Source organism: Syngnathus scovelli, chromosome 5, assembly GCF_024217435.2.
Source record: "Syngnathus scovelli strain Florida chromosome 5, RoL_Ssco_1.2, whole genome shotgun sequence".
NCBI lineage: Eukaryota > Metazoa > Chordata > Actinopteri > Syngnathiformes > Syngnathidae > Syngnathus > Syngnathus scovelli.
The window spans coordinates 18769436-18792072 of NC_090851.1; the positions used below are offsets into that span (position 1 = coordinate 18769436).

The window sequence follows — 22637 nt, forward strand, 5'->3', positions numbered from 1 at the left end:
GTAAAAATTTGAAATTGTAGAATAATATGAGGTTTGTGGGCAGAAACTCGTCCGACGAGGAGAGTGCCCAACCCTCGTAAAAATGTGAGAGTAAGAGAAAACATACATTGTAGAACTGGATAAAATTAGGTTAATGAATAGAAATCAGGCGGCTCGGTGGCGCACTGGGTAGCACGTCCGCCTCACAGTTAGGAGGGTGCGGGTTCGATTCCACCTCCGGCCCTCCCTGTGCGGAGTTTGCATGTTCTCCCCGAGCCCGCGTGGGTTTTCTCCGGGCACTCCGGTTTCCTCCCACATCCCAAAAACATGCTTGGTAGGCCGATTGATCACTCCAAATTGTCCCTAGGTGTGAGTGCGAGTGCGAATGGTTGTTTGTCTCTGTGTGCCCTGCGATTGGCTGGCAACCGATTCAGGGTGTCCCCCGCCTACTGCACGATGACGGCTGGGATAGGCTCCAGCACGCCCGCGACCCCCGTGGGGACTAAGCGGTTCAGAAAATGGATGGATGGATGGATGGAATAGAAATCAATGGTGTTATTATTATTCTCTTATCCCCTGCATTGCAAATGTCTTCTTGATGCAGATAGGTTAACAGGCTAGGACTTTAGTTAGGAGATAATTTATCAATTGATGGGGGTTAGTAATTGTCCAAATTCTAGTCACATGTTTTGAGGGACCACAGCAACAACATTATATTTAATTTGCAGGCCATTATTTAGTATGATATGACAGTGTCTAGCTAAGTAGACTGTTCTATCAAAAAATGTGAGAGTGAAGGAGGAGGTTTGATTTGTAATCTGACATTTGGGTCCCATTTTGAAGAGCATAGATTGTTTTTGTTTGTTTATTTTTAAAGATATATTTAACAGTTTATCTCGGTGCAGTAAGGATATAGCAATTTTGCAAGACTTAAAATTAAAAATTAAAAGGCAATTCTCATTTTCCCAGATGAGAGGAAAATTGAAAGATAAGGAAGACGAAGAAAAGATAAAAAAGAACTTGCTGTTGCACAGACAGGAAGATGATGACACAGTGTCAGCGCGAGCTCGCTTAAGAACCGCAGCTGAGAATGTGATGAATGAAGATGAGAAAAATGATCAAATTACAAAGACAGATGTTGCGGCACGGCAAAGCGAACCATTCTTTCCGTCTTTGTGCCCCAAATTAAACAACTCATTGCTTCCTATAATTTGAGAGGTGATGAAGTACAACAGGTTTTCATGGCATCCTTAACCAAACATTGGGAAAGCGTTAAAGGCACTTGGAGTCCTTTTGATCTCCAGGGCCGTCCATTGGAATATAACAGGGTGCCATTACAAATACAAATTGACCAACTATTGGGCAGGATAAAAATAAAATTCCAACGTAGAGCAAATTACACAGACATTGGCCGAACTAAACAAAAAGAAGATGAGTTGTTTGAAGACTTTAGACACAGACCAGAAAGAGTGTTCAACTGATGTCTATGATCAACAACTCAAAAATGCTCTACATGCAAATTTGCGACCAGTATTATGTCGAAAACGAATATATTCAACACATTTTTCCCCATAAAATGGTGCCGTTTGGGTTTGAAGTACATAGTCGCTTCAAAGGAGGAAAAGCATGATTTAAGATACGCGATTGATCAATGAGAAGGCTATCCCTTGTGCCAGGGGTCTCGTTCCCCTTCCTGACGATGGCGAATTCCATGATTGTGTCGATGCTGCTCAACAGATTGCAAAGGCTCTGCCTGATTTGGGAGATACGCCTCTGCCAGATGGTCATGTGGGTTTTGTTGATGGGTCTTCTAAGAAAAATGATTTGGTGTGACCCTTACTGGGTATGCCATTGTTACTGCTGACGAAGTCTTGGAGGCTTCTAAACTGCCATCCTATATGTCAGCACAGGCCGCTGAGCTCATTGCTTTGACTGGGGCCTGCAAATTGTTTGCAAACAAGTCCGTCACTATCTGGACTGATAGTCAGTATGCTTTTGCTACAGTGCACGTTTTTGCTCAGCAGTGGAGCAACCGTGGCATGATAACTTCTACGGGGAAGCCCGTCACCCATTCCACATTACTAACTCAACTTTTGGACGCTGTCCAGCTACCTTTAAAGGTGGCGGTTTGCAAATGTGCTGCTCACACTGCAAGCTCTGATCCTGTTTCTCTCGGTAATGCTTTTGCTGACAAATCCGCTAGGGCCGCTGCAGAAGGCCTGCTCCATGTCCTCGCGTCTCTCACTGATCATGATTCGATGTCACACATCTCCCCTGATGTGTTGCTTGACATGCAGTCTCAGAGCCCCTCCCAGGAACGACTCTCTTGGGAAAAGCGGGGTGCAACTAAAAACACTGATGGTCTTTTTGTGTGACCTTTGGGCAAACCTGTCTTGCCTCGTAACTTGTTCAAATGGGCTGCTATTTCGAGTCATGGGGTCACCCATGTCTCGACGAGGGGGTATGGTGAAACAAGTTGAAGCTATTTATACGACATACGGTTTTGCAGCTTTTTCACAAGGCAATTTAAGACCTCAGAGAGGAAAGTTCCCGACTCCATTGTATCCGTTTCAGACAATACATATGGTTTATATCCAATTACATAAATGTGAAGGGAAAGAATTTTTTTTTTTTCTGCATTTATTTGTTTTCTGCATTTATCTTATTGTAAAAAGGTGATCTCCGCAGACCCAACCTACATACGGAAGGTGAGCAAAGTCTGGTAATAGTGCCTGATCCTGGTGCCAAGATCCAGGGTTGACACGAAAGCTAGCAGAAGCCAGTTTCCAAGACACCAACCCGAAGCTCAGGGTGTTGACTCTGAGGAGATCCAAAACGTGAGCATTAGAGAGTCATTCGTAAAGTGCTTTAATTGGGCTGTAGCCTGCGCAAAGTCTACCATGTGCTTTTGGTTACTTTTGCTGGGTTGTGTTATTGTTATATATATTTTTTTTCGGGGGTTATTTTATTTGTATGGATAGAGTACCATGAGCCTCGAACATTCTTCTCTCAGGCAACTACCAACGCTGATTCTAATCAATACGGCTCATGGGGAAAAATTGCTAGACATAAGCGCAACACAAAATCCCCTTTTGATCATGTTGTTTGTACACCGTTCCAACTTGAATGCCATGGCTTTTGTCTTGGACTTACAATAACTCATTAATGTTTACTGTGGCTCCTAATACATCTTCTTCTATTATTTTTACCTATGAAAAATTTGAAAGGTTTCGAAATGGTCACCCCACTACTGGGGATAAATAGCTCGGATATTGGTGGTATTTAACTAGTCACCCGGTTAGCACCGACTGGGGCACCCTTGTCACCACACAAACACAAGATTTTTGGCTCTCTGGTTCCAGTGAAGAGGCTGTGTTCTTTGCTAAACGAGCAACTTTGAAGTATTAGGGCACAAGGCTCCTTTTGACTCTTACACTTGTTTTAAATGGGATAAGGTTTACCCTGTTGCCTCTATGACAAAATATAAACCCCTTTTTTCGTCTGATGTAGCTAAGGGTAATTTTACATGCATTAGATTACCTGGTACTGGTGAGAAGCTCGGCGCCCTACCTACTCCATGGTGTGGGTCCATGACCAATGTCACTGCCCCTTTTTTTTTTTTGCCCATTGCTCGTAGTGATATTTGGTTTTGGTGTAATAGTAACAAACTTTATGATAGGTTGCCTTTAAACAGCTCTGGAATTTGCGCTTTGGTAACCCTATTGTTTCCTGTTCATTTGATACCAATGTGCTCTTATGAACTAACATCTTTTGCTAAGTCCGTAGTGCCCGAATTCTGGCCGAGAACGAAGCGAAACGCCGAATGGCAGGGCGCAGCTAATCCAACTTACATAGACGCCATTGGTGTTCCTAGAGGACTACCGGATGAGTATAAGCTGGTGAATCAGATAGCAGCTGGTTTTGAATCCGCCCTGTGTTGGTGGTGTACTCTTAACAAAAATGTTGACAGGATTAACTACATCCATTACAACGTGCAGAGGCTTGGAAACTGGACCGAGGCGGGTTTCAAGGCTGTCCACTCCCAACTGGCCGCGACTTCCCTCATGGCTTTCCAGAATCGAATGGCCCTTGACATGCTACTCTCAAAAGAGGGCGGTGTCTGCGCCATGTTTGGTGAGCAATGTTGCACATTTATTCCAAATAATACTGCAGCCGACGGAAGCCTGTCCCGGGCCCTTGAGGGTCTGCGGACCTTGAATGGGAAGATGAAGGAACACAGTGGGGTCAACACGGAGGTTTGGACCGACTGGTTGAACGTGTTCGGAAAGTACCGCACCCTGGTTTCCTCGGTCCTGGTTTCCATTGCCGCTTTCTCTGCCATTTTGACCCTGTGTGGATGTTGTTGCATTCCTTGTCTCCGATCCTTAATTAACAGGCTAGTTACAACTGCTATCTCTCCACCAGCTGAGACTTTTCCGTTGCTCCAAAGGGATGACCTTTCGATCGACGGGAGTTCTTTCTCTAGTGACGACTCTGTCAGCGAATCTATTGTGGTAAACCTGTCCGATTTGTTTCCTGACTCTGGCTTTGACGTTTAAAGGGCTAGAGACACCGGTATATGTATAAATCGGTTTTAGTTAGCTTATGGGCTTATAAATATAAATTGACACTCGAAACAACGAAAAGGAAGCTGTTGCTCTGAAAAATATAATTTAAATTTGCCGCGCAGATGAGTTTGACTGCACCGAGCCGCCAGCCGGAAGTGATGTCTCATGACGTCTCAAGTTGTACGCGTTTAGCTTCAGTGAATGTAAACAAAAAGAGAAGAGGGGCCAGCGCGGAGACGTCGGGCCAGGTTTGCGGCCAACCCAGCTCGCCTAGCCGTGCCTTCCATTATCCTGGCGTACGTTCATTCGCGGGACGACAAGATGGGTTGCGTTCGCCTGATAGGATCCACGAACCGGACAGTGCGTGCCTGCTGTGTGTTCGTGTTCACAGTGGCCTGGTTGACTGTCATCTTTCCGGACTTTGCTGTGTATCGGGAGCGGCTAGCGTGCTATCACTCTTATTGTTCATCTTCTTGTTTTATTTTTCCTGTGTTGTTTACTTGTATGTGCGTTGTGAACGCTGTCTTATCTTTCCGGACTCTGCTGTGCATCGGGAGCGGCTAGCGTGCTATCATTCTTATTGTTCATCTTCTTGTTTTAATTTTCCTGTGTTGTTTACTTGTATGTGCGTTGTGAACTCTGTCTTGTCACCCTGGGATAGTGAGAAACGTAGTTTCGATCACTTTGTGTGTCTTGACGTGCGGAGGAATTGACAATAAAGGAGACTTTGAGACTTTGACTTTGAAAAGTATGTCGAAGCGTGACGGGAGGGGCACAATTCAGAAAACGTGCTCAGCTCGTCGAAAAAATGCGATTTAAGAAATAAAATTAAAAATGCGCCTAAAACCTAAACCAAACGCTGCAGATGTTCATTTCTCCATGCGCAGTGGTCAACTCGGCACTCTACTCTTTTTACTATGCCAACCTAACCACAGTGACGGGAGAGGCACAATTCAGAAAACATGCTCAGCTCGTCGAGAAAATGCAATTTAAGCAATAAAACTAAAAATGCTTATAAAACCTAAACCAAACGTTGCAGGTGGTCATGTCTTCATGTGCCGAGATTAACTCGGCATTCTAAAGCCCCCAAGAGCACTTTTTACTATGCCAACCTAACCAGAGTGACGGGAGGGGCACAATTCAGAAAATGTGCTCAGCTCAGCCCAAGTGAACTGCTAGATTCATCATATTCTGCGTCAAAAGAGGTTTCTGAATCGGATAAAATGATGCTAATATTGCCGCTAGAAACGGAGCTGTCGCTATCATCTGCCATGTTGTTTGGGTTTGTTGACATCCAGATGTACAACTTGTGACGTCACAGTAATGGCGCCGCCAGTTTGGCTTCGTGCGGGACCCGATCGATAAACTGGCATTTCATTTCATCTTTATTCTTAGTAATCGGTGTCCATTTATAATTTCCAATGCGGCAAATGTGTTCACTTTATACATTCTATCAAATTCCGTTCTAATTGACAAAAAAAAGGGATGTCCCTAGCCCTTTAAGGGCAAAACTGTTTCAACAACTTAACAGTTTGATGAACACTTTTCACAAAGCTAGGTGAAACAAAATCAGGCCTGCTTCCTCAGGTTGTGTTAAATAGTGACGTCCAGGTCAACTCAGCTCTATAAACCAAGATGCCTGTGCATTGCTGGTCAAAAGTAATGTGGTATAACGAAGTTACCTATCTACCATAATTTCTGGACTATAAGCCGCACCAGCAAAAATTTGAGGAAAATTTTCTTTTATTCATAAATAAACTGCACCGTACTAAAAAACGCATGTGCACGTGAGTTATTTACAAAGAAAGATGGCACAACAAGCCTTTTTAAAGTTTTAATAACATACAAGTGAGTGGGGTTGGTGGACCAAGTAAGAAGCCAAACACTCACTTTCATATGGAATGGGAGTTGGACTTTTTTTTTTTTTTTTTTTTCCATTGACTGAGTTGATATTCCCTTTAGCACAGCTCCATCTAGTGGATGCATAACACAACCGGAGTCAACCCCAGTTTGATGCAGTAGCCTCTATTCTATGTGCCTTTTAATTCGGTGCGCCCTGTATATGAAAACATCCATCCATCCATCCATTTTCTGAACCGCTTAGTCCCCACGGGGGTCGCGGGCGTGCTGGAGCATATCCCAGCCGTCATCGGGCAGTAGGCGGGGGACACCCTGAACCGGTTGCCAGCCAATCGCAGGGCACACAGAGACGAACAACCATTCGCACTCGCCCTCACACCTAGGGACAATTTGGAGTGATCAATCGGCCTACCAAGCATGTTTTTGGTATGTGGGAGGAAACCGGAGTGCCCGGAGAAAACCCACGCGGGCTCGGGGAGAACATGCAAACTCCGCACAGGGAGGGCCGGAGGTGGAATCGAACCCGCACCCTCCTAACTGTGAGGCGGACGTGCTACCCAGTGCGCCACCGAGCCGCCTGTTATAGTTATCTGATATATAATTTATTTAGAGTAGCAACGTCTATGTTGTTAGATTTCAGTAGTTTCTGATTGTCTAGCAAGGCCGTGAAGGCAGCAAGGGGGGAACGGGAAGGTCGATCCAGGGCGCTTGCTTATAGCACTCATATGTTGAGCTCTTTTTTTGTGAAATAAAGAGCCGGTTACCAAACCCACGCCTGGTACTTCGGTAACGCTACAATGTAGTTATATACGTAGATCTGTGGAATAATTGGAGCCGCAACTGACGACAAGGCCGACGTCAGCGGCGCACGTAGTTCCGGAGTGAACAGCTAAACAGCTTTTTTTTATTATTTTTTTTATTTTTTATTTTTTTAAGTGACACAGCAGATAAAGATTCCAATGTATTTAATGATTTGGAGTGACACGGATGGTTCGTTAAAATTGTTGTTTATATTACATTTATTTGATATATCTAGTCTGACGTCAGTGGCGCATGTAGTCAACAGCTATGTTTTTTTGGGGGTTTTTTTAAGTGACAAGACGAAGATTCCGATGGATTCAATGATTTGGAGTGACACGGATGGTTCGATAAAATTGTTGTTTATATTATTGTTATTTGATATATAGTTTATGTATTGTTATATGGGCCTGTGGAATAATTTGAACTGCAACTGATGACGAGTCTGACGTCAGCGGCGCGCCGCACACGCGCCGTTGTTTACATAAAAAAGAATTCAATCGATGGATTTAATGATTTGGAGTGACAGATGGTTTGATAAAATTGTTGTTTATATTGTGGAATAATTTGAACTGCGACTGACGACGAGTCCGACTTCAGCGGCGCGCTGCACACGCGGCATTCTTTACATAAAGGATGAAGAATTCGATCGATAGATTCATTGATTTGGAGTGACAGATGGTTTGATAAAATTGTTGTTTATATTATAGTTATTTGATAAATAGTTTACACGTCATTATGTGGGCCTGTGGAACAATTTGAACTGCAACTGACGACGAGTCCGACGTCAGCGTTGTTTACAGAAAGGAGGAAAAATTCGAATGATGGATTTAATGATGTGGAGTGACACAGATGGTTTGATAAACGTATTATTTATGTTATAGTTATTTGAATAACTGTTAATGTTACGTCAGGCCCGTTCTCAGCTCCTCGTTTGTGTTTATGTCACGTTAGCATACCGTATCAAGCTGGAACTCGCTATACCTTAAGGATGAAAGATTTGTTGAAATGTTCCCAGACATACAAGCTGCATTTTTGGACCCACAAACCAAAAAACGAATGAAACCAGGTAATCAAGTGGATTGACTGTAATTATAATGACGCTAAGTTTATAACTTAAGAGAAAATCCATCCATCCATCTTCTTCCGCTTATCTGGGGTCAGGTCGCGGAGGCAGCAGCTTTAGGAGCGACTCCCAGAATTCCCTCTCCCCAGCCACTTCATCCAGCTCATCCCAGGGGATCCCAAGGCGTTCCCAGGCCAGCCAAGAGACAGTCTCTCCAGCGCATCCTGGGTCGTCCACGGGGTTTCCTGCCAGTGGGAGGCGTCCAGGAGGCATCCTGAGATAAGATGCCCGCGCCATCTCATCTGGCTCCTCTCAACGTGGAGGAGCAATGGCTCTACTCAGAGTCTCACCCGGATGACTGAGCTTCTCACCCGATCTCTAAAGGAGAGCCTGGACACCCAGCGGAGGAAACTCATTTCGGCCGCTCGTATCCGGGATCTCGTTCTTTTCATCACAACCCATTGCTCGTGCCCATTGGTGAGGGTAGGAGAGTAGATTGACCGGTAAATTCAGAACTTTGCCTTTTGGCTCAGCTCTCTCTTCACCACAACAGACCGGTACAGAGTCCGCATTACAGCCAATGCTGCACTGATCCACCTATCGATCTCACGCTCCATCCTGCCCTCGCTCGTGAACAAGACCCTAAGACACTTGAACTCCTCCACTTGGGGCAGGATCTCGTCCCCGATCCGGAGAGGGCATTCCACCCTTTTCCGACGGAGGACCATGGACTCAGATTTGGAGGTGCTGACCCTCATTCCGACCGCTTCACACTCAGCTGCAAACCACTCAAGTGAGAGCTTGGTTGTATCCAGTGACAAACAGGCCACATGCAACCAAATTCTTCAAACACTCTCAAAACTGGAAAAGCACTTCAAAATCACAAAGAAGGATTCCCTTTTTGTAGCCACCATATAGGAGAAGGTCTGGGGCAACCTGTCGAAATGTGCATACTATAAATTCATACAACATCAATTGGACACTTCTAATTATTTTTTGATGTAAAAATATGTACAATTGTTTGTTTTTGTGACAAGGACAATGCTATGATAACGGAGTTCTTGGAAGAGGAGACCACCATTGACCCAAGGTACAAGGAGAAGATCAACAAGGAAGATGTTTTTGACCGTTTGTTGGAGGTTGCAATAACAGAGGTGAGTGAGTGATAAAATTTGCATTGAAGAAATGAGAGCATGTTCATGTTTGTTAAGACAATCTCATCACTTTCAGCTGTCAAAGGATGAAAATGTGACAAAGACAGAGGTTGAGAAGCACAATGATGATGAAGATCATGATCAGGAAGCTGTAAGTTCGACATGTTTTAGTTTATTTTACTGTTTAGCTGACAAGGAAAGACTGTACATAATATATATATATATTTTTTTTATTTCAGCACGTGAAACCCACATCTGCTCTGGGAGAAATCTTTGCAGCATCAGTCATCAGCAGCACAGTGCAACTCGAAACAGACACAGAGAAGAAATGGTGGATTACAGAAGTTTCTGACTATCCCTACTGACTACTGCCCCTATCCCTTTGGAAAATTTGGCGGGAATTACAAAATTGAAAATTTTGAATATTAAGTAGCATATTTTTCAAAATATAAGTCGCGTTTTTTTCATAGTTTGGGTGTGGGGTGACTTATACTGAGGAGCGACTTATATGTGAATTTTTTCATTAATTTTCTATATTAAAAAAAAATTAAAAGCGAAACTGCGATAAACGAACCACGATGTAGCAAGGGATTACTGTGATTTGAATTTCAAGTGACGTCAGTGGCGCGGCGGTTGTTTACATATAGGACAAAGATTCGATCACGGAATGACGAAGATGATGAAGGGCCCCACGAACTACCAGCATCAGCTTTGTTTCTAAGTGAAACGGAGGACGAAGAGTTTGAAGGATTTAATGATTTGGAGTGACACAGAAGGTTTGAAAAACTATTATGGCTATTCGCACGCTCGGTCCTACTCTACGGAGCTCTCTTTCACCTCCATGGATGGAAGTCGGGGGCTGGCGCTCGGCCGGGTGGCTGTCCGGGAACGGTGGATGGTGCTCGGACATGGCTTTTACGCACGCCCAGTCCTACTCTACGGAACTCTCTTTCGCCTCCGTGGATGGAAGTCGGGGACCGGCGCTCGGCCGGGTGGCTGTCCGGGGACGGTGGATGGGGCTCGGACATGGCTTTTACGCACGCCCGGTCCTATTCTATGGAGCTCTCTTCCACCTCCGTGGCTGGAAGTGCCACCTCCGGGGATGGAACTCCACGCCGCCACACGCCTGTAAGTCCACGCCGGTGCTTGAGGCCGTGTGGTGGTGAACTATTAATGTTAGTTATTTGATATATTTTATTTCGTATAGCAACTTGTATATGTTTTTATCGTTTCAGTTCAGTAGTTGTTGGCTCATTGAACTCTTGTTTTGTTAAAGAGCCGTTTACCAAACCCACGTCTTTCCTTGTACTTTGGTAACGCTATAATATAGTTATATACTAGATCAGTGGAATAACGACGAAGCTGACGCGGCGTTGTTGACAAAGGATGAGGAATTTGATCGATGGATTTAATGATTTGGAGTGACACAGATGTTTGATAATATTACTTATATAACAGTTATTTGATGTATAATTTATTTATCGTTATATGGGCCTGTGGAATATTTTGAATTGTAATAGTTATTTGAATAACTCTGAATGTTACGTCAGGCCCGTTTCTCAGCTCTTCGTTTGTGTTTATGTCATGTTAGCATACCTATCGTTTAGCCTGTTGTTGCTCGTTCATGTTTGTTCTTGGTGTTGGATTTTCATCCATCCATCCATTTTCTGAACCGCTTAGTCCCCACGGGGGTCGCGGGCGTGCTGGAGCCTATCCCAGCCGTCATCGGGCAGTAGGCGGGGGACACCCTGAACCGGTTGCCAGCCAATCGCAGGGCACACAGAGACAAACAATCATTCGCACTCGCAGTCACACCTAGGGACAATTTTGGAGTGATCAATCGGCCTACCAAGCATGTTTTTGGGATGTGGGAGGAAACCGGAGTGCCCGGAGAAAACTCACGCGGGCTCGGGGAGAACATGCAAACTCCGCACATGGAGGGCCGGAGGTGGGGTGTTGGATTTTGTTGGATAAATTTCCCACAAAATGCGACTTATACTCCGGAGCGACTTATATGTTTTTTTTTCACGTTATTGTGCATTTTATGGCTAATGCGACCTATATTCCGGAGCGACTTTTAGTCCGAAAAATACGGTAAGTGGAAAGTTGAGGAATAGGTAGGAAAAAGCTGAAAGTTGGAACGGGTTGAATCGGTTAAGAAAAGGTAGAAGTTAGAGCAAATGTTGAATGCCTCAGAGAATGAATGGGAATTTAAAAAAAAATGCGCCAAATATTTTTAAAATTTGATAAAAAAAAAAAGAAAACTACAGGTTCAAGAGGTTCACTTTTGGGGTTCAAAAGTTGAAACAGGTTGAATCGGACAAAAATTGTAAAAAAATAGAGCAAATGTTAATTTAGGTCACTTCTGGTTTCATTTAGGGCACTTCTTGTTGAAATAACGTCACTTCCGGTTTATTTGGGGCACTTCCGGTTTAATTAAGTGCACTTCTGGTTTAGCTGAAGTCACTTCCGATTTATTTGGGGTCACTTCCGGTTTAAAAGGGTTACCCCTCTTACCGTGGTGGAGGGGTTTGTGTGTTCCAATGATCCGAGGAGCCATGTTGTCTGGGGCTTCATGCCCCTGGTAGGGTCACCCATGGCAAAAGGGTCCTAGGTGAGGGGCCAGACAAAGCACGGCTCAAAAAGCCCCTCATGAATAAAAACATATATGGACTCAGATTTCCCTCGCCTGGACGCGGGTCACCGGGGCCCCCCTCTGGAGCCAGGCCTGGAGGTGGGGCTCGAAGGCGAGCGACTGGTGGCCGGGCCTTCGCCAATGGGGCCCGGCCGGGCACAGCCCAAAAAAGAAACGTGGGTCCCCCTTTCCATGGGCTCACCACCTGTGGGAGGGGCCAAAGGGGTCAGCTGCATTGTGAGCTGGGCGGCGGCCAAAGGCAGGGACCTTGGCAGTCCGGTCCCCAGCTACAGAAGCTGGCTCTTGGGACATGGAATGTCACCTCTCTGGCTGGAAAGGAGCCCGAACTGGTGTGCGAGGCAGAAAGGTTCCAACTAAACTTGCCTCCACACACAATTTTGGTTCCGGTACTAGCCCTCTCGAGAGGGGCTGGACTCTCTTCCACGCTGGAGTTGCCCACGGTGAGAGGCGTCGAGCAGGTGTGGGTATACTTATTGCCCGCCAGCTGGGCACCTGCACATTGGGGTTCACCCTGGTGAACGGGAGGGTAGCCTCCCTCCGCCTTCGGGTGGGGGGACGGGTTCTGACTGTTGTTTGTGTCTATGCTCAAGCAGCTCAGAGTACCCACCCTTCTTGAGGTCCCTGGAGGAAACACTGGAGAGCGCTCCTTCTGGGGATTCCATTGTTCTACTGGGTGACTTCAATGCTCACGTGGGCAATGACAGTGAGACCTGGAAGGGCGTGATTGGGAGGACTGGCCCCCCCAATCTGAACCCGAGCTGTGTTCTATTATTGGACTTCTGTACTCGACACGGATTTTTTATAATGAACACCATGTTCAAACATAAGAGTGTCCATGTGTGCACTTGGCACCAAGACACCCTAGGCCGCAGTTCGATGATCGACTTTGTAGTCGTGTCATCGGATTTGCGGCCGCATGTTTTGGACACTCGGGTGAAGAGAGGGGCAGAGCTGTCAACTGATCACCACCTGGTGGTGGGTTGGCTCAGATGGTGTGGGAAGATGTCGGCCAAACGCTCTGTGAGGGTCTGCTGGGAACATCTGGCAGAATACCCTGTAAGGAAGAGCTACAACTCCCACCTCCAGCAGAGCTTTTCCCACGTCCCGCGGGAGGCGGGTGACATTGAGTCCGAGTGGACCATGTTCCGTGCCTCCATTGTTGAGGCGGAAGACCGGAGCTGTGGCCGTGAGGTCGTTGGTGCCTGTCGTGGCGGAAATCCCCGAACCTGCTGGTGGACACCGGCGGTAAGGGATGCCGACAAGCTGAAGAAGGAGTCCTATCGGGCCATTTTGGCCTGCAGGACTCCGGAGGCAGCTGACAGGTACCGGATGGCCAGGCGGAACGCGGCTACGGCGGTTGCTGAGGCAAAAACCCGGGCGTGGGAGAATGACTTCCGGGCGGCTTCGAGGAAATTCTTGTCCACCATCCGGCGTCTCAGGAGGAGGGAAGCAGTGAAACATCAACACTGTTTAGAGTGGGGATGGCGTGCTGCTGACCTTGATTCGGGACGTCGTGAGTCGGCGGAAAGAATACTTCGAAGACCTCAATTCCACCTACACGCTTTCCATTGTGGAAGCAGGGCCTGGAGACTCTGAGGTGGGCTCTCCAATCTCTGGGGTCGAAGTCACTGAGGTAGTTAAAAAACTACTCGGTGGGAGGGCCCCAGGGGAGGATGAGATCCGCCTGGACTTCTTAAAGGCTCTGGATGGTTGTGGGGCTGTCATGGCTGACACGCCTCTACAACATTGCGTGGACATCGGGGACAGTGCCTCTGGATTGGCAGACTGGGGTGGTGGTTCCCCTCTTTAAGAAGGAGGACCGGAGGGTGTGTTCCAATTACAGGGGAATCACACTCCTCAGCCTCCCTGGTAAGGTCTATTCAGGGGTGCTGGAGAGGAGGGTTCATCGGGAGGTCGAACCTCGGATTCAGGGGGAGCACCTGGAGGATAACCTGGTGATCCTGAAAGGGGGGATCCTTCCATCTGTGGTCCCTTCTCAAGGTTTCTCATTTTCCCCTGGCAGGGTTTTTTTGAGTTTTTCCTTGCCCTTTTGGGAGCTTAAGATCAGGGGATGCTTTGAGAATAATTGTCAATTTTGGCTATGTGAAGCCCTTTTAGACTGTTTGTGATTTAGGGCTATACAAATAAACTTGACTTGACTTGACTTGACAGGAGCAGTGTGGCTTTCGCCGTGGCCGTGGAACAGTGGACCAGCTCTACACCCTCGGCAGAATCCTCGAGGGTGCATGGGAGTTCACCCAACCAGTCCAAATGTGTTTTGTGGAGTTGAAGAAGGCGTTCGACCGTGTCCCTTGGGAGGTTCTGTGGAGGGTGCTTCGGGAGTACAGGATGCCGAGCCAACTGATAAGGGCGGTTCGGTCCCTGTGTTACCGATGCCAGAGTCCGCATTTCCAGCAGTAAGTCGGATTCGTTCCCAGTGAGGGTTGGACTCCGCCAAGGCTGCCATTTGTCACCGATTCTGTTCATAATTTTTATGGACAGAATTTCTAGGCGCAGGAGGGGGTCCGGGTTGGGGACCTCAGCATCGCATCTCTGCTTTTTGCAGACGACGTGGTGCTGTTGGCTTATTCAGTCCTTGATCTCCACTTCTCACTGGAGCGGTTTGCAGCCGAGTGTGAAGCAGTCGGGATGAGGGTCAGCACCTCCAAATCCGAGTCCATGGTCCTCAGTCGGAAAAGGGCGGAATGCCTTCTCCGGATCGGGAATAAGATCTTGCACCAAATGGAGGAGTTCAAGTATCTTGGGGTGTTGTTCACGAGTGAGGGGAGGATGGAGCGCGAGATCGACAGGCGGATCGGTGCAGCGTCGGCAATAATGCGGACTCTGTACCGGTCCGGAGTGGTACAGAGAGAGCTGAGCCAAAAGGCAAAGGCTCTCAATTTAACGGCCGAGTTACGCTCCTACCCTCACCTATGGCCACGAGCTATGGGTCGGGACCGAAAGAACGAGATCCCGGATACAAGCAGTCGAAATGAGTTTTCTCCGCAGTCTGTTCGGGCTCTCTCTTAGAGATAGGGTGAGAAGCTCGGTCATCTGGGAGAGACTCAGAGTAGAGTCGCTATTCCACCACGTTGAGAGGAGCCAGATGAGGTGGCTCGGGCATCTCATCAGGATGCCTCCTGGACACCTCCCTGGGGAGGTGTTCCGGGCATGTCCCACCGGTAAGAGACCCCAGGGTCGACCCAGGGCGTGCTGGAGAGACTATGTCTCTCAGCTGGCCTGGGAACGCCTTGGGATCCCCCGGGATGAACTGGATGAAGTGGCCGACCCCAGATAAGTGGAAGAAGATGGATGGATCGACTTCCGGTTTATTTGGGTCACTTCCGATTTGATTTAGGTCACTTCCGTTTTGATTTCGGGCACTTCCGGTTCAATTTGGGTCACTACCAGTTTGATTTGGTGCACTTCCGGTTCACTTCTTGTTCATTTTGGGGCACTTCTGGGTCAATCCAGGATGGCCTGTGGAACTGGGGGTGTAGGGGTGAATTGGGTAAGCATCGTGGAAGTGTGGGTGAAGGGGGTGAATAAGGTGAACAAAGTGAATAAAGTTGGAATGGGTTGAATCGGTGGAAAAATGTACAAACCGGAAGTTGGGAAATTGTGTAAAATGTAAATAAAAACAAAAAACAATGATTTAAAAATCCTTCTCAACCCATATTCAATTGAATACACTACAAAGATAACATATTTAATGTTCAAACTGATAAACTTAATTGTTTTTTGCCAAATAATAGTTAACTTCGAATTTCATGGCTGCAACACTTCCAGTAAAAGTTGGGAAAGGTGGCAAAAAATACTGAGAAAGCTGAGAAAAGCTCATCAAACACCTATTTGGAACATCCCACATGTGATCAGGCTAATTGGGTACCATGATTGGGTATAAAAGGAGCCTCCCAAACATGCTCACTCATTCACAAGCAAGGATGGGGCGAGGTTCATCACTTAGTCCACAACTGCGTGAAAAAATAGTTGAACAGTTTAAGAACAACATTTCTCAAAGTAAAATTGCAAAGAATTTAGGGTTTTCAACATTTGCGGTCCATAATATCAAAAAGTTCAGAGAATCTGGTGAAATCACTGCACGCAAGCGCCACGGCAGGAAACCAAGACTGAATGACCGTGACCTCATGTAAAATGGACTGATGCACAATGAAAAAGTGTTTTGTGGTCTGATGAGTCCACTTTTCAAATTGTTTTTGGAAACACTGGACGTTGTGTCCTCCGGACCAAAAAGGAAGCGGACCATCCGGACTGTTATCAACGCAAAGTTCAAAAGCCAAAATCTATGATGGTATGGGGGTGCATTAGTTCCCATGGCATAGGTGACTTACATTTAAAGTTAAAAAAAAAAAAGTCCCAATGATCATCGTCACACACACATCTGGGTGTGGTGAAATTTGTCCTCTGCATTTAACCCATCCCCATGTGATTTTTGATCCATCCCCTGGGGGAGAGGGGAGCAGTGAGCAGCAGCGGTGCCGCGCTCGGGAATCATTTGGTGATCTAACCCCCAATTCCAACCCTTAATGCTGAGTGCCAAGCAGGGAGGCAATGGGTCCCATTTTTATAATCTTTGGTATGACCCGGCCGGGGTTTGAACCCACAACCTTCCAGTCTCAGGGCGGACACTCTACTACTAGGCCACTGAGCTGGTAATTTTCTGTGAAGGCAACATAAATGCTGAAAAGTACATAAAGATTTTGGAGCAACATATTCTGCCGTCCAAGCGACATCTTTTTCATGGACGTTGCTGCTTATTTCAGCAAGATAATGCCAAGCCACATTCTGCACGTGTTACAACAGCGTGGCTTCGAAGTAAAAGAGTCCAGGTTCTCCCCTGGCCCTCTTGCAGTCCAGAACTGGTAAACATGCCCTTTCACAACTTTTACTGCACGTGCTGCAGCCATGAAATTCTAAGTTAATTATTATTTGAAAAATAAAATAAAGTTTATGAATTTGAGCATTAAATATGTTGTCTTTGTAGTATATTCAATTCAATATAGGTTGAAAAGGATTTTCAAATTATTGTATTTTGTTTTTATTTACATTTTACACAATTTCCCAACTTCAACCGAATCCAGTTTGTAGAAATTAGAAGGGAAAAAAACTAATTTTGGAGAATTTGGCGTGAATTTCAAAATTAAAAATTTTGAATTTTCGGTAAATGGGAAGTTGTGGAATAGGTGGGCAAAAGATGAACAATTGAAAGTTGGAACGGGTTGAATCAATGGAAAAATGTAGAAATTAAAGGTGAAAAACGAAATTTTGTGAAATTTTGCAGAAATTCTAAACGTGAAAACATGAAATTTTTGAATTTGGCAATTTTGGGAATGTCGAGAATCTTTCCAAATGTGATTTGAATGTGCTGAACAATGGGAATTTCAACCTGGAACGACGTAAATGTGAAATGTTGAATGTGCCATTAAGAATGAATGGGGAAAAAATTGTCGTCAATTTTTAAAACGAGAAAATGCAAGCGCTCGTGAATATGTGGAATACGTCAAAAGTGGAATGGAGTGAATCGAATGAATTATGTTGAAGGAGTAGCGCGTAAAAAAAAGTGAGGAGAATAAAATAGAAATTTCTGGAGAAATTGCGTGTGAAGGCGAAGAAGCTCAATATATATTTGGGGAATGCTATGTTTAAAGTTGGAACGGGATGAATCAGTTGAAAAATGTAGAAATTAGAAGGGAAAAACAAAATTTTGGAAAATTTGGCGTGCATTTCATTATTGAAAATTGGGAATTTTTGATAAATGGGAAGTTGTGGAATAGGTAGGCATAAGATGAACATTTCAAATTTGGAATGGGTTGAATTGGTCAAAAAATGTAGAAATCAGAAGTGAAAAATGAAATTTTGGAGAATTTGGCGTGAATTTCAAAATTTAAAATTTTGAATTTTTGGTAAGTAGGAAGTTGTGGAATAGGTAGGCAAAAGATGAACAGTTGAGGCTAGACTACTGTAACACACTCCTCATCGGGATCCATAGCAAGAGCCTCCAGAGGCTACAGTACATCCAAAACAGCGCTGCTAGGATCATGATGAGGGTGCGGAAAAGTGACCACATCACACCCATTCTCCGTTCTGGCTCCCCATCAAATTCCGAACTGATTAAAAGATCACCCTCCTCACTCAGCAGTGTATCCTCGGAAATGCTCCCCCATAACTCAAAGAACTCCTTGCCCCAAAGCCTGCCACCCGAAGCCTCCACTCATCCAACTCACACCTTCTTGACGTCCCAAAAACCAAGTTGCGCACCATGGGCGACCGGGCCTTCTGCCATGCAGCCCCCACACTGTGGAACTCCCTCCGACCACCTAAGAGCAACCCAATCCACTGACTCTTTCAAAACTGGACTTAAAACTCACCTCTTTACCCTAGCATTTCCGTAATCCTGGTTTTCGTATCCCGATTGTGGTCCAGTTGTTTTATTCTTGTCTTTTTGTTTTCTTGTCTTTACTTGCCATGTAGCACTTTGACATTCCTCCGAATGTAAAGTGCGTTACAAATAAAATGTATTATTATTATTATTATTATTAGTTGAAAGTTGGAACGGCTTGAATCGGTTGAAAAATGTAGAAATTAGAAGTGAAAAGCGACATTTTGTGAAATTTTATGGAAATGTTAAACGTGAAAACGTGAAATTTTTGAATTTTGCAATTATGGGAATGTTGAAAATCTTCCCCAATGTGATGAATGATGTGAATTTCGAACTGGAATGACGTAAATGTGAAATGTTGAATGTGCCGTTAAGAATGAATGGGGAAAAATTTGCACGTCCGCCTCAGAGTTAGGAGGGTGCGGGTTCGATTCCACCTCCGGCCTTCCCTGTGTGGAGTTTGCATGTTCTCCCCGGGACCGCGTGGGTTTTCTCTGGGCACTCCGGTTTCCTCCCACATCCCAAAGACATGCTTGGTAGGCCGATTGAAGACTCCAAATTGTCCCTAGGTGTGAGTGCGAATGGTTGGTTGTCTCTGTGTGCCCTGCGATTGGCTGGCGACCGGTTCAGGGTGTCCCCCGCCTACTGCCCGATGATGGCTGGGATAGGCTCCAGCACACCCACGACCCCCGTGGGGACTAAGCGGTTCAGAAAATGGATGGATGGATGGATGGATGGATGGATGGATGGATGGATGGATGGATGGATGGATGGATGGATGGATGGATGGATGGATGGATGGATGGATGGATGGATGGATGTCAACGGTCATGAATATTTTGGAATAAGTTAAAAGTGGAACGAAGTGAATCGGTTCAAGTATGTGGAACTAGTTAAGCGTAAAAAAAGTGGGGGGACTAAGTAGAAAAATAAAGTTGTTCAATAACAATAGTGTGAAGGCCTTTCCCTTGACACAATAAAGTGAATGGTATAGAATAACATAAGTGTGAAGGCCTTTGCCTTCACACTAACAACAACAAGAACTAATACATGCCGGTTGGGCACTACAAAATTCTGCTTAAATTGTTCAATGTGGTCAAAGAAGAAATGGGGTCGATGTACAAAAAGTCCTGCCTAGCTACAAAAACAAATATGCTCAAACCTCATTGAAAAAATAACATAAGCAGACAAGTATATTCACATATTAAATCAATAAAAGAAACATTTTAAGTATATAATTATACTTACACACCAAATCAATAAAGACATAGACATTTTTGATAGGTGGTAATGACAAAGGTTTTTATAACTTTATGATCTGATATGTATTTCTGTGGATTACGGCTGGGTCAGGGGGTGTCAAACAAGATACTGCTGACATCTCAGCGTCCACCAGAACAGATCGTGAAAACAACACGTCAAACAATGCGTCATGAACCTTCTGATCTTCCTTAAAGAACGTCACTTTCTCTTTTTATCTCTCGGAATATTGCTTAAACTGTTTTGCTGATATAGCCATATCTGCACGCAACACTTTGTGCATTACTTTTTGTTTCTTTTCTTACGAGACGAAGCCCGCAATCTTTTTTTCCCCCTCACCCTCAGGGGCTAATCGTCTCACACTGTGGGTAGGGCATTCCAAATAAAAAGAGCGAGGAGTGTAAACAGATTTTTAGTGTAGTCGGATTGCTGTAAGTCTGAATGCACTCCTCGCGAGAAAAGACTCAATATTCTGCCTCACTCGTTTTGTCTGCTGATCCTTTTGCTGATTTTCAACCTAACAATATGTGTCAAAAGATAGTGTCAAAAGAACAAACAATCAAATGCATGGTAAGTGGTGAGTAAGAACTTTGCATAGTCAGGGTTAACAAATTGATGATGTCACAGCCAAAAGTTCACATAATTCCGTACAAAATGACAAAATTGAAAGAATGATGAATGGGCGGTGTGCATAAAGTGGGCGAAGTGGATGTATGCGCAAGAATGGTTTATAGGAAGGACACTTGGAGATAAAACCGGTAGCTGTGCCAGAGGAAGAGCGGCAGGAGGAAAACAACCAAGAACCCAGCCAAAGGTGATCGTCAAGGCCGAAAGACGGGATGGAAAACAGCAGCCCCCACACACGCCGAATCGCCCATAATTAGCACCCAACCTCACGGAACCAGCTCTCACCGAACCAGCATCCACTCCCATAGAATCAAACTCTCCTGCGACTTGCACACCCCCTGACTCATCACCCATCAAACTCGGCCCACACTGGCATGTTAAACTGAATATAAGTTGACCAAAGAACCTTGAACGTTGCCCTTTCTGAATGGATATACTTTCTGCTCTTGAGCATGGTCCCACGAAAGGCCCAGCGCTGTATTGTACTTTCCTGAAAACAGAGCTTTCTTAACAAGAATTGTGATTGAACTCAACCAACCTGTGTAAGCCTAAATTTTGTTTCGGTGTCTTAGCCTGTTCCTAAAACTGAAGAGATAGAACGAGCACGCATTGAGTAAATTGGATAACAGGTGATTGGCTATGGCTTTTGCTGTGAGGCGCGGATAGCACGCTTCCCAAGTTGTGGACCAAATCTAACAAATACCGTGTTAAATGTCTAATATCTCTCATCTGTAGTCAAATGAGTTTATCACTTTAAAGACCATGGTCTGCAGACCTTACCACTGAACATCAGTCTCAAATGAAGCAATATTCACAGCAAGTAACACCATAGACGCGAGTTTATTTCGCAATTTCAACATCGCAACTGAACATTTGGTGTCTAATTTGCAGATTAAGCGTTCCCAAGCCTGTTAAATGGTGGTCAATTGCCTATTACAGTTACTAAAAAACACTTGAAACCTACATTTGAGAAAATAGTGCAATCTGACAAACACCGAGCGACATCTTGATCGCAGAGCTCAAAAAGAGAGAGATTCAAAGGACCTTACAGCATGACTTTGGAAACACGTACGTCCACAGGAACTGTTCTGTCTTTAAACGCTGTTGTGATGAAACAGCCAAAAGTTAAGGCCGCCATGACACTCAGAGAGAACGCAAAAAGGGAGTTAGCTCTTGACAAAACGGTGTTCATTTTCTAAAAGGTGGTACAAGAGAAAATTAACACTCAAATTTAACAAACGTGTCGAACTCCGTATGTGTAGAATGACAAATTGTAAATGACAGAGAAAGCACATCCCGCCGTGTTTCACAATAAAACAATACCATGTACGCGCTATGCTGATGTATCTTAATATTTATTTTAAGTATTGTAAATCGTGCACACTTTACCTAAACGGATAAAATAAAATCGTAAATTACTTGCTTAAGAGGTTAGCTTCATCGGCACATCAAGGAGATCATTCTTTATTCTGACTGGAGGTATATTATAACTTCCGGTGTGAAGTTTTTGAGGGTAGTGATTATTTGCCGTGTCCAAATTCACAGACTGCGTCCTCTTGTTTGGATCGACTCGGGGTCCTAACACTTTTAATGACGTCACGATCTTTGCGAAGAAACTTCTAAAAACAAATCTAGAAATTTTATTTTTGGTGCACAGTCTGGGATTGTTTATTTAGCGAACTAAATTAGTTTATTATTTATGTTTGAAAAAAGCACATCGTTATTGTGACATTATTTTTAATCAGGCAATTTCCTCTCATCGCCGGTGTCGGGACCACGTCTATTCATTATTATTATTATTATTATTATTATTATTATTATTATTATTATTATTATTATTATTATTACTATTATTATTATGAAAATATACAAACATGGCATATCGAAGACAAGAGAACATGTGTATGTAACGCACAAGGCACATACTTACCAACTAATACCACAACAGGTAAATCATTAAAAAAGAATAACAGAAAAAATTCAAATCAAATAAATATTTAAATAAATAAAAAGAATAAAACTATACTAAATACACACACTGGTTAGCACACCCACCTCACAGTTAGGATGGTGGGGGTTTGATTCCAACTCCGCCCCTCCCTGTGTGGAGTTTGCGTGTTCTCCAGAGCCTGTGTGGCTTTTTTCCGGGTCCTCCGATTTCCTCCCACATCCCAAAAATATGCTTGGTAGCGCTCCAAATTGCCCGTGAGTGCGAGAGCGGATGGTTGTTCGTCTCTATGTAATAATAATAATAATAATAATAATAATA

At 44.7% G+C, this 22637-nt stretch overlaps 1 protein-coding gene across 1 annotated transcript in view; it reads right to left on the bottom strand.

The window, feature by feature from the left end:
- The window catches only part of spcs3 (signal peptidase complex subunit 3), a 65725-nt gene extending 44063 nt beyond the window's left edge, over positions 1–21662 (bottom strand). Inside the window, exon 1 of the mRNA XM_049721444.1 lies at positions 21418–21662. Coding sequence (XP_049577401.1) covers positions 21418–21560 — 143 coding nt within the window. The 5' untranslated portion in view covers positions 21561–21662. The remainder of the gene's footprint in view (positions 1–21417) is intronic.
- Between the last annotated feature and the right edge of the window lie 975 nt (positions 21663–22637).